The sequence below is a fragment of the Lepidochelys kempii genome, chromosome 4, assembly GCF_965140265.1.
Source record: "Lepidochelys kempii isolate rLepKem1 chromosome 4, rLepKem1.hap2, whole genome shotgun sequence".
In the NCBI taxonomy this organism is placed as follows: Eukaryota; Metazoa; Chordata; order Testudines; family Cheloniidae; genus Lepidochelys; species Lepidochelys kempii.
The window spans coordinates 121,676,027-121,692,091 of NC_133259.1; the positions used below are offsets into that span (position 1 = coordinate 121,676,027).

At 40.6% G+C, this 16,065-nt stretch overlaps 1 protein-coding gene across 6 annotated transcripts in view; it reads right to left on the minus strand.

The window, feature by feature from the left end:
* Positions 1-3,603: 3,603 nt before the first annotated feature.
* FAM193A (family with sequence similarity 193 member A) overlaps positions 3,604-16,065 on the minus strand; it is a 113,095-nt gene continuing 100,633 nt past the window's right edge. For 3 of the 6 annotated variants that reach the window (XR_012158745.1, XR_012158744.1, XR_012158743.1), the window contains 2 exons: positions 13,150-15,483; positions 3,605-6,270 (listed from right to left, as the gene is read on the minus strand). Coding sequence is in view for 1 of the 6 variants with exons in the window: in XM_073342713.1 (XP_073198814.1) it covers positions 15,390-15,483 (94 nt within the window). In the remaining 5 variants the exon portion in view is untranslated. Of the gene's footprint in view, positions 6,271-12,934; positions 15,484-16,065 lie in introns of those variants that run through there. The other 3 variants (XR_012158742.1, XR_012158741.1, XM_073342713.1) reach the window with 3 other exon arrangements.

Here is a 16,065-nt window from a genome sequence, read left to right on the forward strand (position 1 = left end):
AAGTTTAAAAATACGTTGGTAAAAACATGATTTTAGAGAACTTCAGACTAGTACAAAACGTTTCCACAATTAAAAATCCAAAGACAGCAGCTTTGAAACAAATCAGCATCCCCTATATTACCCCCCGCAGTGTTTGAAACTCTGCCACTGCTACTCTGAGAACATGAAAATGAATACAAATGAAAACTTAAAAAAAAAACAAAAAAACCAACCAAAAAAAGGAGTATAAACAGGAACTGACTCCATTGATTGATTTTTTTTTTTTTTTGGTCACTGCCTCCATCAAAAATTGCAACTGAAAGGGGGAAAAAAAGAAACAGGAAATTATACCACATTTCATTACAGGTAAAAAACCACATTTTCAGATCATTGGCATTTTAAGTGGCATCCAAATCTGTGCACATATTAAAGCATAATGTCCATATGATTCTACGATCTAAAACTTGGTAATGGGCATGTTTTTGTTTATACAGTTTTGTTTATGCTGCATTGATTAGTGGGTATTGACAGAAAACAACACATTCCATATTATACTGAATATAGCTCTAGATTTTTTTTTTTAAAACAAAAATGTCAAAATATGATGGCTTCCAAAATTTCTCAATCCACTGCATTGTTTCCTTATTTGGTTAATCTTTGCTTGGGTGACTCAGTGTTATAGTAACATTCAGAATTTCTTAGCTCATCTACAACCAAATATTGTTATGGTGCCTGAAAGGGGGAAATGAAAGCACTAGTTTTGAAAACAAATCTGGAGTATGCATAAGGATTGCCCAATTTTTTTAACACACATTTTTTTTTTTTTTTTTTTTTTACAAGGAATTGAGCAATTAAGTAGAATCACAGCAAGATAAACAGTCTGCAGAATGCAAGCTAAATATTTAGGTCCCAGCTGCTTGCAAGGCTGCCTCTCTTCCCCATATGGTAGCTCACCAGTTGCGGTTATCACAAGCATCCTTTTGGTGTAAGTGGGAGGGAATAGGCAGCAGGGCATTCCCAGGTCTTGACTACACAAAACATTCAGCAGTTTAATTAAACTGGTTTAGTTAGTTAGGACAAACCCCTGTAGACACTTCTTTCAGTTGAAGAGTCACTTAGTTTTGTCTTTTAAATTTCCTGCATGAATAAGAGTGTGTGTGGGGGGGCCTTTGGCAGATTGAAAACTATGGTCTAGACTGCAGGGATGTCTTGATCTGAGGTTTCTTTCAAGCTCAGCCATCCTTAACACTCACACACTGCAAGGCATATAGAAACATGCAGTGCTGTGCAAGAGACGTGTTGTGTCAAAAAGCAACAGTCACGCATAGAGCTAAGATAAACAGCAAAGACAGCATTTCAGATGACATGAAGCAGGCTTAAAAAGAAAAGAATAAGATATTTTCTTCCATTTACAGCAAAGCTGTTGGAGATGTTTGCTCCAGACCTTGCAGCCTCTCCCAGTTTTCCTTCACCTCAGAACTACCCAATTCTCAAGGCATTTGAAACTCATTTAAGCAACAACAACAACAAAGTGTGTTTGCAACGAGCAGATATAAGCTATGCATAAGCTGGTGTCTTCATCTGTGAAATCTATTCTCCATTTCCAGGCTACAAATACAGAAGTTTGATTTGCAACTCCTGTGTCCAGCTGGAAAGAACATCACACTCTCCACTGAAAGACACTGAACAACTTCATTGAAGAGTTTTCCTTTTCTCCCTGTAAATTTTTGAGTAATTTTAGACTATCAAGAGCTAATTAGAGAGATGCGAAATTCAAAGATACTGAGCTGTCTTTAATAGGCAAAATCACTACACACCTATTGAGTACGTTAAGCACATCGCTGAGCTCCAATGCTGTGGGCACTCTATTGATATATATTGTGGTAGCGCCTAGCAGTGGTTTTCAAACTTTTTTCCAGGGGACCCAGTTGAAGAAAATTGTTGATGCCTGTGACCCAACGGAGCTGGGGATGAGGGGTTTGGAGTAGGAGGGGCTCAGGGCTGGGGCAGAGGATTGGGGTGTGGGCTGCGGGCTGGGGCTGGGAGGTGCAGGCTCTGCGGTGGGGCCAGGGATGAGGGATTTGGGGTGCAGGAGGGGCTCCAGGTTTGGAGGAGGCTTAGGGCTGGGGCACGGACTTGCCTCCAGTGGCTTCCGGTTAGCGTCACAGCAGGGGTGCTAAGGCAGGCTTCCTGCCTGTCCTGGCGCCACAGACAAGTGCTGCATCCCGGAACCAGACAGCAGCAGGTCTGGCTCCTAGGCGGAAGTGTGCAAGCGGCTCTGTGCGGCTCTCACCAGCAGGGAACCCACCAATGAGAGTGCAGAACTGGTGCTTGGGCAGCATGCGGAGCTCCGTGACCCCCCTGCCTAGAAGCCGGACCTGCTGCTGGCTGCTTCTGGGGCCCAGCGCAGGTGTCAGAGCAGGTAGGCACTAGCCTGCCTTAGCTGGGCAGCACCGCTGATGGGACTTTTAACATCCTGGTCAGTGGTGCTAACCAGAGCCGCTAGGGTCCCTGGGTGCTGAGCAAGGCGACCCAGTACCTTATATGCTGCAATCCAGTACTGGGTCGTGATCTGAACTTTGAAAAACACTGGCCTAGAGGCCCACATCGGACATCAGGGCTATTTGTGCTAGGCACTGTACACACAATGAGAAGCTGGTTCCTGCCCTGAAGGAAAATTAGACAGGTCTTACTTTAATTTCTTCCCTTGTTCAGGAAATCTACCACTCATTCTTTTTGTCCCTTAATTCTTTCTCAGCCTGATCTGTTTTCTACTTTAAAATGTTTTCCTTACTCAGAACACTCTTTCTGTGCCATCTCCCACTGTCAACTCAGCATTCACAGCCTAACTGTTATCAGCTAGAAGTCAGGTCAGAGTGGATCAGTTTAGCTCTCTATGGCCAACATAGATTTTTAGATCAAGCAGAACAGGTCCAGTACACGTTTCCCTATGACATACTGGAGAATTTCTGTAGACTCAAGAATTCTTCTGCACTCCAGGTGAAAAACCCCTTAAACCTATGATGCAGTGCAATTGTCTTAAACAGGCACTTATTTTTAATACACTTGTTTGCTTCTAAACATACCAAAATTGATCATGAATCAGAATCACCACAGCAAGACTAATTCAATCAAAAATGAAAGATACCAGACCATTTAGGACAACACACTAACACATCTGCATTTGTGATGGCTCATCCATGACCAGTTTGGATTGCCCAGTTATTAACATGGATTAACATGGCACAATTTTCTGGAGTAATCATGGATTTAAAAAAAAAAAAAAAACCAAAAAACCCCAACACGCAATCACTATGACTCCAAACTCTGGTTCTTCAAATGAACTGAACTTGAGCAACACTTGGAAAGGAACAACATTTCTTATGAGGTAAGAGTACACTTGCTTAGAGCAGCCAGTCAGTAGTTCTGCTTCACTTTAATCTTTCCTCCTGCAGATCTGTTAAAGGCTAAGGACAACTCAGACTCATGAGTACAGCATTACTTCCTCAGCAGCAGTTTAACACACAGGATTCCACAACGTTTGGAACCACATAAGGATCAAAAAAATTCCCAATGCAAATACAGCAGAGGAGCTCAAAGCACTTAACCTCCAATTATTCTTACCACCCCTTATTGCTACCATTTTACAAATGCGTAAACAGCCCGGAGAGGTTGAAAGATGGTATATTGGGACTTTCAGCAACAGGATACCGTACTGAGTTCAAAGACTAGCATGCTTACTATTAAACAATGCCTCCTTTCCTTGTCTAGTGTGAGAATGTGCAACAAAAGTGAAATTTTGATGAGGTAACATCTTATGCCGTGTACCTCTTACTTTCCTTCGTGGTTCTCATCTTTAGACCACTCATCCATTGAGATATTTCTATAGCCCCATCACCATAATAGCCACTCTTTACACTAGATACAGTCGCTCAACAGTTGGCTCTTCATGGAATTACAGTTTAAAGCCTTTACTTAATTTTGCATGTCCTGGAGAAAGGGAGAGAGAGCTTTGATTAAAGAGAGAACCCCAGAATACCATACACATGGTCAAACTGAAAATATCTTAAGGGCAGACAATACATTCAGCCTTACGCAAGTAACAAAGACAGCCCCTCATCCATGAAGCCCAGTAATTAAGAGCAATCACAGAGATGACAGGATGCTTCAGGAAGTGGTGTTCAAACAGTTCCTCTCCTCAACTTCCAGTAAAATATAAATCACTTAAATTGTTTAAATAATCATTTTAAGTGATATGGGGGAAAAAAAAAAGAGCACAGTGAATCTTTAACTTCACAGCAGCCAACAAAGTAACATCCATATTTTACGCAATACAATCACACCACTGTGCAACAGTACTGAAAAGGCTTTCCAAAAATAATAATTCTCAAACTTTCTCTTCCTAGAACTGCAGAGAAGAGAAAATGTGTGTTTCTTTTTAGAAATTGTAAGGCAGACAGACAGTAGGGCCAGGAGCATAGTGCAAATACTCTAGCTGATGGATCATAGTTCTGGGAGGGTGGGTCTCAAACATGTTTCAGGGGCTCTGATCACCCTTCTTTTCTTTATGGCTCGATTGGGGAAGGGAGGAGGAAGAGGGAATATCCATATATTTTTTTCCTGATTAACACGGGGTTGCAATATAGAAAGGTTGAAAGTCCCTTCACTATAAGATTCTTTCAGTGAATCAAATTAATGAGAATTTTCTTAGGGATGCATTCTAATATGATAGATATAGATATTAACTTGATTCTTATGCCGTAGCCCTATCTACACATTTTAGTTACACACACGCACACCTTGCAAAGACACGAGGATTGAGAGCGCAGGTGGAGATGTTTGAAGACCAAAATATCTGGCATTGACAGACCTTGCTCTTGCTATTTCTTTTGGAAATGGGTGAGCCTGGGGTAAAAGATACTTCTGACATATTTCCAATTAACAGTGAGAAGCTTCCAGTCAAACAGGTTCTGGCAGTGAAACATGCTTGGGAGATTGTTACTCCTAGAATCCTACCCTTCGTTTACTCAGAACTGAAGGCATGATCTCAGATTATAGTCAGGCAAGCAAGGACAGTCTCATGAGGTTATTCCCAGAATGTTAGAGAGCTTCAACAGAAGAGCCCTAAAAGGTGGCCTGCAACACAAGGTCTATTAAAACAGCAGCAGATTTCCGACCATTTATGTGTTTTAGTGGATTATGACACACAAGCCTCAACATTGAAGTCCTAGATTCAAATTCTGTTTGGTCACAATTGAAAATGAATTTGGACAGCCTCATCCTCACTGTTTGGACACACCAAAAAACAATTACACCTTTGGTTTGAGCTGGCAGTCTCTCTGCTTAACAGAAATCAAAATGGAGCTAGCAAGTCAGGACTGAGGTGCAGAACGGAACCCACGTCTTCCAAGAATCAAGCCAGTGTAAACTGGTTGGGTGACCTACCTGACTCAGAGAACATACTTATCTTAGGTAACTACAGAGATATAAACTGTAGATAAGGTAGAAGCTGCACTAGTGTGGATTTTTTGTTTTATTGTTCAATGCATTGACCTGGGAGAGGAAAAACGTATGGCATTGTGTATGCCTACAACTTCCCATTTTTCATAGGTGGGAAGCCACATGTATGGATGATACTAGAAATGAAGGTTAGACTTTGTTAGATGTGGTGAGCGGAAACTAGGGGTGAAATCCTGGCCCTATGGAATTCAATGGCAGTTTTGGATTTCATAGTTGACACCACTCTTTGAGCATGCAATACATTACATGGGCCAGTAAATCAAAGGGTGTAAGCCATTAAAGCAGGCAGGATTCCAAGGGTGGAAGAAAAGGGGACATAACCAAAGAAGAATTTAAAGACCTTCCTCAGAGAAGGTTTGGCACAAGCTTGAGCTTTCAACTGATGGGGGCTGGAGAAGGAGGCAAAGAAGCAAGCAAGAAAATACATTATCTTTCAAGATGATGAAAACAGGGCCACAAATAAAACTGCTGTACATAAGACCAGTCCTTCCTCTATCGGTCTCTGCCACTAACTAAAAGCAATGAATTAGCTTGTTATTTAGATTTACAGTAGGACTTAAAATATACAACAATTTCGCTCTGGATGCTTCTAGTGGAAGCAGAACAGAGATTGATGCTGGTTAAGAAAACACAAGCTGATGAAAACTTCAACTCTTATCACTAGTTGCCTACAGTCTTTTGGCAGCTCCAGGGAAAGATTGCCCAGTAGCCTGCATTGATAGATCCATCCATCTGTGCAGATTTTGTTTCTCACACCCACCTCTGTAGTACCTGAGGAAACAGAATAAAGATTTAAATAGAAGGGTAAAGGCTGAGGAGTGTTTACTGCATTTATAGCCTACTGGTTAGACAACGTTGCCAAATGAATGTATGACAATGAGCTCTACTTTGAAATTCTATCTTGTTGAAAGGGGCAGTGCCAAGGAGCACCGACCCTAAATTAGACTGCAAAAAAGTTGTGGTTTTTTTTTAAACCCACAAATTGAAAAAGATTTTTATTAAATTAAAAGAAGTCAATGAAACCAGCCAGGAAAACCAGTGATCTGTAGAGCAGCAAGTCAAGGTATACGCATCCTCTAAATAGCACTGATTAAAAGGGGAGATTGCCAACCTGTAAGTTATGTTTCCCCAAGTATGTTGTATCTACTATTGCAACTAGAAACCCTATACAATTATTACAATGGAATCTGATTGCAGAAAAGGTGTATTTTGCCTTAAATTTTTTACCAGTTTGTTTACTTGGTGCATTTATTCAGCAATTTGGGTAGATTCCATGTCACCATTTCATTGATGCTAGCTGTGCTTCCTGGCTTGTGCCCAAACAGGAAGCCATCTCTCAGGCACAGAACTGCAGGAAGGTCACATGTGCACTCTACAAGAAGAGGTTTATTGGTAAAAGCAGCAGCAAAGCTGAAATTAAATATGAAGAGGCATAGGCAGGTGTGTACAGAGAAACGAGAGGGAAGAGGAAGATGGAGAAAAAGGGAGCCCAAAAGGGTTGATGTTGTTCTTAGGTCCATGCAAAAAGTTTTAACACACAGTAGGGTAAACAGGGAAAAGACAGACAACAAAAAAACAGACACAAACCACAACTTTTTAGAAGGTTTAAGAAAAACAACCCCAAAACAATCCAGACCATCCTATTAAAGGGGCTCTATCAGAACACTATATTTTAAAAAAGTTATTCAGTTTAAGAAAAATGAAAGTTGACATTGTTCATTTAAATTGGCACAAATGCTCTAGGACCATGCAAGGTTGGAGGGTCTCACAACTGCCTGAATGGCTACACTGCAATTAAACAGCCCCTTTACCCAAGCTCCGGGACCCCAAGTCAGCTGGCACAGAGCAGCTGCAGGGGTCTAATTGCAGGGTAAACATAGCCTAAGGTAATGTTATGTAAACTCAGGGTTAGTAGAACTCGAGTTAGCTGACCCCAGGTTTGTTAACCTAGGGCTTGAGCATCTACACTCATTTGTAACCCCCAAGTTATGAATTATTGAACCCTGGGTTCCAACCTGGGGCTCCACCATCTACACAGAATTATGTAGGCTTAAGTCCAACCACCAATAACCCAGCCTTCCTAGCGCCATCCCAAAATGTGGCCCTTCTAGTCCTTTGTTCGTGGTGTAGTGTGGGAAAACTTGACTGTCCGGAGGACAAATAAAGTCAGCCCATAGGGCTGTGGGATATTTTTGGGGGACTTCCAGAGCATAAGTCCAGTGGGGCTGACTCACTGCAAAGCAATAGGGTTTGAACCCTGGGCTCCAGCTTGACTTAGCCTCAGACACTCCACCCCCATGTGGTCCTTAGGATGATTTGTGTATAGATGGAAGCCGGAGTTAGGCTTGAGCCCGAGTTCAAAGCCTGGACTTACACTGCAATGTAGACATACCCTAAATGTGCTAGGGGCTATCAGATCACCTCTGAAACTACACACCACCAGAGCAGCGGCATTTGACATGGAAACACTTATGAGGCTCTTACCTATGGAATTTGTCACAGATGGGGATAGCCTGAGCCTGAGTCATGTCATTCTTAAGGTGTGGTACAAGGACTGGCTCATCTGCCTTCGCCTAGAAACAAGTTGTGAAATAGGTCTAGCTGCATGTTCTAGGAAATAAACTACTGAAATGCGAAACTTCTGAAATAACTGGCTTTAGCCTGTGGGGAGAGGAGGAGTTTTATTCCTTTCCTGAGAAGGAACTGAAGTTTTTTCAAGTTTATGCAATGGCATCCAGACACCACAGGGATCGGCACAGAACAATGCGTAACCATCACCACCTACTACAAACAGAACCTGTGGTAGTCCATAGAAATGGAGACATGTCTACACTTCGGAATAACCCTAATTCAGCAGTGTTCCTGAAGTAAATGGGACTAATTCAATTGGTATAAGATCCTGCATGCCCTTGTCTACACATTAAGAGCCTGTGCATTTCTGCAGATAACTCATCTCTGACGTGTGAGCTGGCTATTACCAAGTGTGGACAAGACCAAAGTGAGAATGGTTGAAGAGGTTACAACTGACCAGTCTAGTTTCATCCCCCAAAAGAGAGTCATACACCCAAAGTAAAACACAGCATAGTGACATCAATTTACCTAACATTTTTAGTCTTGTGTGTTAAGACATAAGGAATTAAGATAAAAGGTAACAAATACAAGCCATCTATTCTGACAGCTCTGGAAACATGTAAAATTTGGAAAATTGGTATTTTAGAAAAAAAAAATTTGATTTTGGAGGGGAGGGGGAGAATGGACAGGAATGTTCAGGACAGGACAGGAATGTTCCTGAATTGCAGATAATCCTAACTGGGATTCCGATCATTAGCACTTACTTGTAATACAATTTTTAATATAGAAAGTTTCCCTTTAAAGTATGAGGCCTATCAATTGACTTAATCTTTAAACTTAGATTTTTCTGAAGGTGTAAATGCAAAATAAGGCAGTCAAAAAAGCTATACTGTACTCTCCATGCTGCCTCACCCTGTTCAGACGTGCATTATGTGCGTACTTATTGTATGTGTGGGGTTCCTATAATTACAAATTGCACAACTTAATTAGTGCTGAGATATATTTGAAATTGTAAGAGACTACCAAAATAAAAGTTATACTAGTAATATTTAAGGGTTTAATTTGTGTATTCTAATATGAAGGAGCCCACTTTAAAATGAATAAAGACCTAATAAGATGCAAAGAGGGTTGTCTTTGCTTCACTGAAATACAGATAGTGATATACTGAAGTGTTTTTATAAAGCCGCTATCCAGATTAGAGCAAATAATGCTAACTTCAACAATGAACACAACAAGAGATTGGTGTTACAACTGGAAAGTCGTCAAAATGGGTTACATTGAGATTTGGGTCCTCACTGTGGTAGGTCTCATTTACATCAGCAAATTTAAGATCTAAAATGTTTACCACAGGTGTTATCAGCAAAGGTGGCTGTACTGAAGACACTGCTGAATAGGTTATAAAAAAAAAATCTTTGGCGTCCAGGCTAGACTACTGCTTTCACCATTGCCATGTTCAGCAGGGCTGGATTAAGTTTGATGAGTTGTTATAGTTTTGCCGCCTCCTCTTTGCATACTCAGTTCCTTCCCTTTACTATTTTACCAACACGCATGCCTGATGTCAAATATTTTATTGTTAAATGACCTTGATTATTTCAGTTCCAGATTTTAAATCTGAGATACCAATTGTAAAGCTGAAAGAGTTACAATTAGGTCTGTCAAATGATTAAAAAAGTTAATCACAATTAATCACAGGTTTAATTGCACTGTTGAACAATAATAGAATACTATTTATTTAAATATTTTTGGATAATTTCTACATTTTCAAATATACGGATTTTCAATTCCAGCACAGAATATAAATGGTACAGTGCTCACTTTATATTTATTACAAATGTTTGCACTCTAAAAAAGGAATGAGGTGAATTGAAAATTCTATTTCTTTTAAGCACTGTAGTGTGATCTCTATCGTGAAAGTGCAATTTACAAGCCCACTCAGTCCTACTTCTTGTTCAGCCAAACGTTAAGACAAACAAGTTCGTTTACATTTAGGGGCGATAATGCTGCCCTCTTTTTATTTACAATGCCACCTGAAAGTGAGAACTGGTATTCGCATGGCACTGTTGTAGCCAGTGTTGCAAAATATGCTAAATATTCATATGCCCCTTCACGCTTTGACCACCATTCTGGAGGACATGCTTCCATGCTGCCAGGTTCTACTCAATAATGATCCAAAGCAGTGCGGGCTCATGCACCTTCATTTTCATCACCTGAGTCAGAGGCCACCAGCAGAAGGTTGATTTTCTTTTTTTGGTGGTTCGGGTTCTGTAGTTTCCGCATCAGAGGGTTGCTCTTTTAAGACTTCTGACAGCACGTTCCACATCTAGTTCCTCTCAGATTTTGGACGGCGCTTCAGATTCTTAAACCTTGGGTCGAGTGCTGTAGCTATTTTAAGTGCTGGTTTGCACTACCGCTTAAGTCAATGTACGTTACACAGCAGTGTGAAAAAGTCACCCCCTTGAGCGATGCAACTTACAGTGACGCTGTCCCACCGACATAGCTTCTGCCTCTCGCAGAGGTGGAGTAATTATGCTGATGGTAGAGTGCTCTCCCGTCAGCATAGCGTGTCTTCACCAAACGTGCTACAGCAGCACAGCTGCATCGGTGAAGCTGCGCCAATGTACCGCTATCGTGTAGATTTGCCCTTAGAAATCTCACCATTGGTACCTTCTTTTCATTTTGCCAAGTCTGTAGTGAAAGTATTCTTAAATTGAACAACATGTACTGGGTCGTCAGAGACTGCCAGAACACAAAATATATGGCAGAATGCAGCTAAAACCACAGAGCAGGAGACCTACAATTCAGCCTCAAGGAGTTGAGTCACAAATTTAATTAACTTTTTTTTTGTTTGTTTTTTTAACAAGCATCATCGGCATGGAACCATGTCCCCTGGAATAACGGTCGAAGCATAAAGGGGCATACAAATGTTTAGGATATCGGGCACGTAAATAACTTGCAACGCTTGCTGCAAAAGTGCCATGCGAATGCCTGTTCTCACTTTAAGGTGACATTGTAAATAAGAAGTGGTCATCATTATCTCCCGTAAACGAAACTTGTTTGTCTTAGCAATTGGCTGAACAAGAAGTAGGACTGAGTGGACCTGCAGGCTCTAAAGTTTTACATTGTTTTGTTTTTGTGTGCAGTTATGCAACAAAAAATATACATTTGTAAGTTGAACTTTCATGATAAAGAGACTGCATTTGGATGAGGTGAACTGAAAAATACTATTTCTTTTGTTTATCTTTTTACAGTGCAAATATTTGTGATAAAAATATAAAGTGAGCACTGTACACTTTGTATTCTGTGTTGTAATTGCAATCAATATATTTAAAAAGGTAGAAAAAACCATCCAAATATATTTATAATAAATTTCAATTGGTATTCTATTGTTTAACAGAGCGATTAAAACTGCGATTAATCGTGATTTTTTTAATCAAATTTGTTTTGAGTTAATTGTTTGTTAATTGAGTTAACTGTGATTAATTGACAGCCCTAATTACAATGCATAAAACCATTTTTATTTAGGCACATAATTGGTAGTAATTCACAGTGATGCTATGGCTTTAATTACCTAATAACCTATAGCATTTATAGCAGTGGTATTCAATGCCTTATCTGGCCTTCCAGAAAATGTAAATGTCCAAACCTTGGCAGGCCAAAAGGCAATCACTAGGACCAAGGGGCTTTGCTTTCTACTGGGCTGCAGCATGGCCCCCGCCAGGGGTTCTTTACCCCCCTTCTCCCTTCCCAGGTTGGGCATAACAGAGAGGGAGGGAGTGGAGAGAAGCCATTCCTGCTCACTGGAGGGGAGAAGGGAAGAGGGTGTGGAGCTGCAGGGCTCTTTCTGTTTTGTCCTCCTCTCCTGTGAGGAGGGACGGCTTCTCCCTTCCTGTGAGAGTAGAGGCTAAGCTCCTGAGGGAAGGGGGACTGAGCTCAGCAGCTTGTGGAGCAGTTGTGATTGGCTGCTGCTTCCCAGGAGGCATGAAAGGAGAGCAGATACCCAGCAGTGGGCCAAACAGAAGCCCCTCACAAGTCAGAACTGGACTGCAGGCTGCCAGCTGAAGAACAATGAAGTAATTGATTCATATTTTTGGGGTATCCTCAAAATCCAAGGGCCCAGGCTGCAGTCCCTAATGCCCCTGCATTAATCCAGCCCTGACTGTCACTAATGATCACTGCTAGTGTGGATGCAGGCTTAGAACATCCACATTTAACCCTATTTGGATCTAGGGAGTAATGAAGGCCTGAACAATTCTGTACCCCTATGGTTTGGACTCCCCTGTTCATAACTCCTGTCTGCACTTGGGAAACGTTTCAAGAATTTCCCAACCTTGTTAATAAATTTACCATAATTGCTGTTAGCAGTGCTAAGAGCCATCATGTGGACAGGCCAAGAACGACAGGTTAGATCCATTCTGAGGAGGCTAGATGGCAGTGCTTAGAACAGCAGTGGCAGCTGGAAGCCTGTCTACATTATGGCTTTCAAAGCTGCTAATATTGGTAGCACTGAACTGGCATGAGCAACAGCGGGAAATTGTTTGAAAAACACCCCTAATACAGACAGAGTCTGACAGACAATGATGTAAGAAATACAGTTAAAAAAAAAGAGAGCCTCCCCACAGCAGACTGGATGCAAAACTGCATTTTGCATGCACTGCAATTATGTTAGAAAACTTTTAAATTAGTTACATTTAGGTTAAAGAAAACAGACCTAAATATATTTATGTATCAAGCCAGAAAATTTGTATTTCTGAGCAAAGACAATGATGTTTCAGGCAATAATATTGTGTTTTACAAACCTTAATAATAATGCTCAGTGTTTAGATACCACTTTGCATCTTCACAGAACTTTTCAAACATTACCTAAATGAAGCCTTATTGTATGCTTGGAAAGTATTATCATACCCATTTTACAGACAGGGTAACAGACTGAGAGGTTAAGTGATTTGCCCAAGATCATAGAAAAATTAACTATTAGAGCAAGGATTAGTACTGGGTTCCTGGATCCTAGCCCTGTCCACACCTCTGATTGTCCTTACTGAAACAATTATGAAGTGGGGGTAGGGTGGAGGAGCGACTTGCCTGTAAATTCTCATCAGACAGGAGCAATAGATGATCCATTCAGACTTATTCTTCCATGCTTTCCATGGAGTGGCTGGAACTGAATAAGCTTTATCTGTATATTCTGGTCAGCTGTGAAGAACATTGAGGTACCAACTTCTAAGAATGAAAGTTACATATAACAATTCAAGTGTGGGGCAAGTCTTTTTGTTAAGTCTTATAAAATGAATATTTTCAAAACAGAGAAAAGGAAATCATGTTATATAAACAGCTTATTGAGTGCACCATGTTAAATACATGGGGAGGAAAGGTAATTTTTATTAAAACATTCTAAGTGTAGGAAGTGACTTACATGTATTTTAAATAGATTTTAGAAAACCCAACATTTGCCCCCTTAAAAGCACACCTATTGGTGGGGAAGAGGGAAGAGAAGAAAATTGCATAGTATTTGGAATCTCGAACATTACCTGTTCACATGATAGGATGCAGACATTCCATTTAACACTAATAGTTCGCTGCTGAATAAATCATTCAAAACTTAAATTTCAAGTAGTTGTGATCCACAATGCCACCCTGTGTTATACCTTGGTACTGAAGAGCTTAGATTTCACACTGATAGCCAATCTTTACAATGGTGGGTTGAAATCAATGGTATTCTTTAGTGCATTATATAGCACAAAGAGCTGATGAGGACAAGAATCCTTTCATTTTTACATAACTGGGTAAAATTTAGCCCAGTCTGGCACAGACCAAAAGCTGTTCCCATTTGACTGCTGTTTGAGTCTGATTTCTACTTTCCATGCATGGCCCATCAGTTATCCAAAATAATTGGCATTAATTAGTAGAATTGTTTGTAGAGTTAATAGAGAAACCAGGTACTGGGTGTGCATGAGGAGCGTCTTCATTTCAATAAAGCAGTCCCTCGAGGATAAGGTGAGATATAATGGCTGAGCAAGAGTGGAAAGCCTGTACTGTTTCTATCTGTGCTGTGTCTCATCTACAGACAAAGAGAAGATTTCAGTCTCTAGAGCTATCATGCCATAGCCACTTTCATAAGCACTAAATTTACATAACAGTATCTTTAATCAAATCAGAACCTTGAGTTATTCCTTCAAGCTAGAAAAGGCATTGGTGACCTGTACTATTGTTATTTAACATTTGTATTGTGGTAGCATGGAAACCATACCATGTACCGTATTTTCTACAGTGGTATTAAAGCTTTATGTAGTTTCTCTCCTCACATAATATCTATTGAAAGAGAGGTATCAGAGTGCTTATCAGAGTATAATCCATGGTATGAATTCCAGCATTCGCAAGAGTACACCATACTTACAGCAGATAGTGTGCATACTGCTATTGGATGGGTTCAATACAATTGTTCACAGACATTTTGAAGAGTCTAGAGCTTACTCACCAGTCCCTTTCTGTTCCTCCACTCCCTGTCCCCAAGCAGAAATAAGCAAGACACAAGCCTTCTGCCATACTAATGTATTCCATCTTTCAAAAAGAAAGACATGATTTTAATATTACTTAACAATATGTTAAAAAAGTAGCCAGTTAGGCTTCAGTGTTAATACAATTATACTCTCTATAACAGATTTGATAGTGTGAGTATTGTTCTTTTTTAAACGTTCTCATTCTGCAAGTATTCTTACACAAGCTGGCTACAAGTCAGGAAAAAATCAAAACACAAATAGCGTAACTTGTACACTCTTTAACAGTAGATTGTGAAAGAACTGAGGAAATGCTTGTCCCATGAGAGCCTCTTTTCCATGAAACCGTGTCAGGAGAGTTCTGGAGCAGATGAAAGCGCAACTGACTAGGTCCATTCCTTTGTCAGGAGTCAGAATGACAAAACATAGCTAGATGCAGAAGTGACAGGAGCCACTGCAGATGATGCAAAATAAGATTTTGGCCTCCACCCAAGCCTAGGAAGCAGGTTTAAAGTCTCTGAGGCCAAGGCAATCAGAAGGAGTTGGAAAAAAAGCTATTGTTCCAACTCCAACAGCATACAGCTACAATCAAGTAAGTCTCACTCACAGACTACAAGCACACAAGCTAACAAATTCAGGTAGAAAGTGGCAATTTCTCAGTCTGCAAGAACTATCAGGCCAAGGGGTTCAGTGCAGATCCACACAGCACTGGGGACAAGGCAAGGCAGCACTGGCTCAAGACCAGATAAGCTCTCAGCACAGCAGGACAGATAAGTGGAGTTGTCTTTCATTGATTCCTGCAGGGTTCCCTCCCCAAACTGTGTCATTTCAATGAGCAGCAAAGGTGGTTTTTTTCAAGCTAAAATTGGACCAGTTGATGGAAAGTCTCTGCCTTGTCTGCCTGGCAGAGTCCAAGCAGAATCTGTAAACAAAACAAGCAAACGATAAAGTGAAACCGTTACACTGTTTACCAGCAAAAAGGTACAAATATTAGTTTGCATTTAAATAGCATCTTTAATCCCAGTGGACCATAAAACACTGTAAAAATCACACACAGAGGAAACACTTCACCCACCACTGAAATGTAACTACCCCTGGTGTGGAATATACCAACCATTTTAACAGTCCGCAGTAACACTAACGTTTAAGAGATATAGTGAAGACTACTGCATTCAACAAAGAATAGGAAGTACTAAGGCAAAGAAAATGTTATTATCCAAACTGGAATCTGCCTAGACACTGAGCCAACACTTTTTTTTTTTGGTAAAAATAGAACACCCCCCCAGGATAGACTAATTAATGAACTTAAGTTGTCAGTGCCTCTGCTTTACATATCATCTGTATTCAGGACACCATTACTCCTATACAGTGGTCCTCTCCTGACTGTAGTGAATCTGTACTTTTAAAAGCTATGTTTCAGACACAAATGAATGCCATGAGAAAGTATCCAGGAAGTGGCTATAACTAGGACAAAGACAATAGTCCATTTGTCTGGATAAAAGTT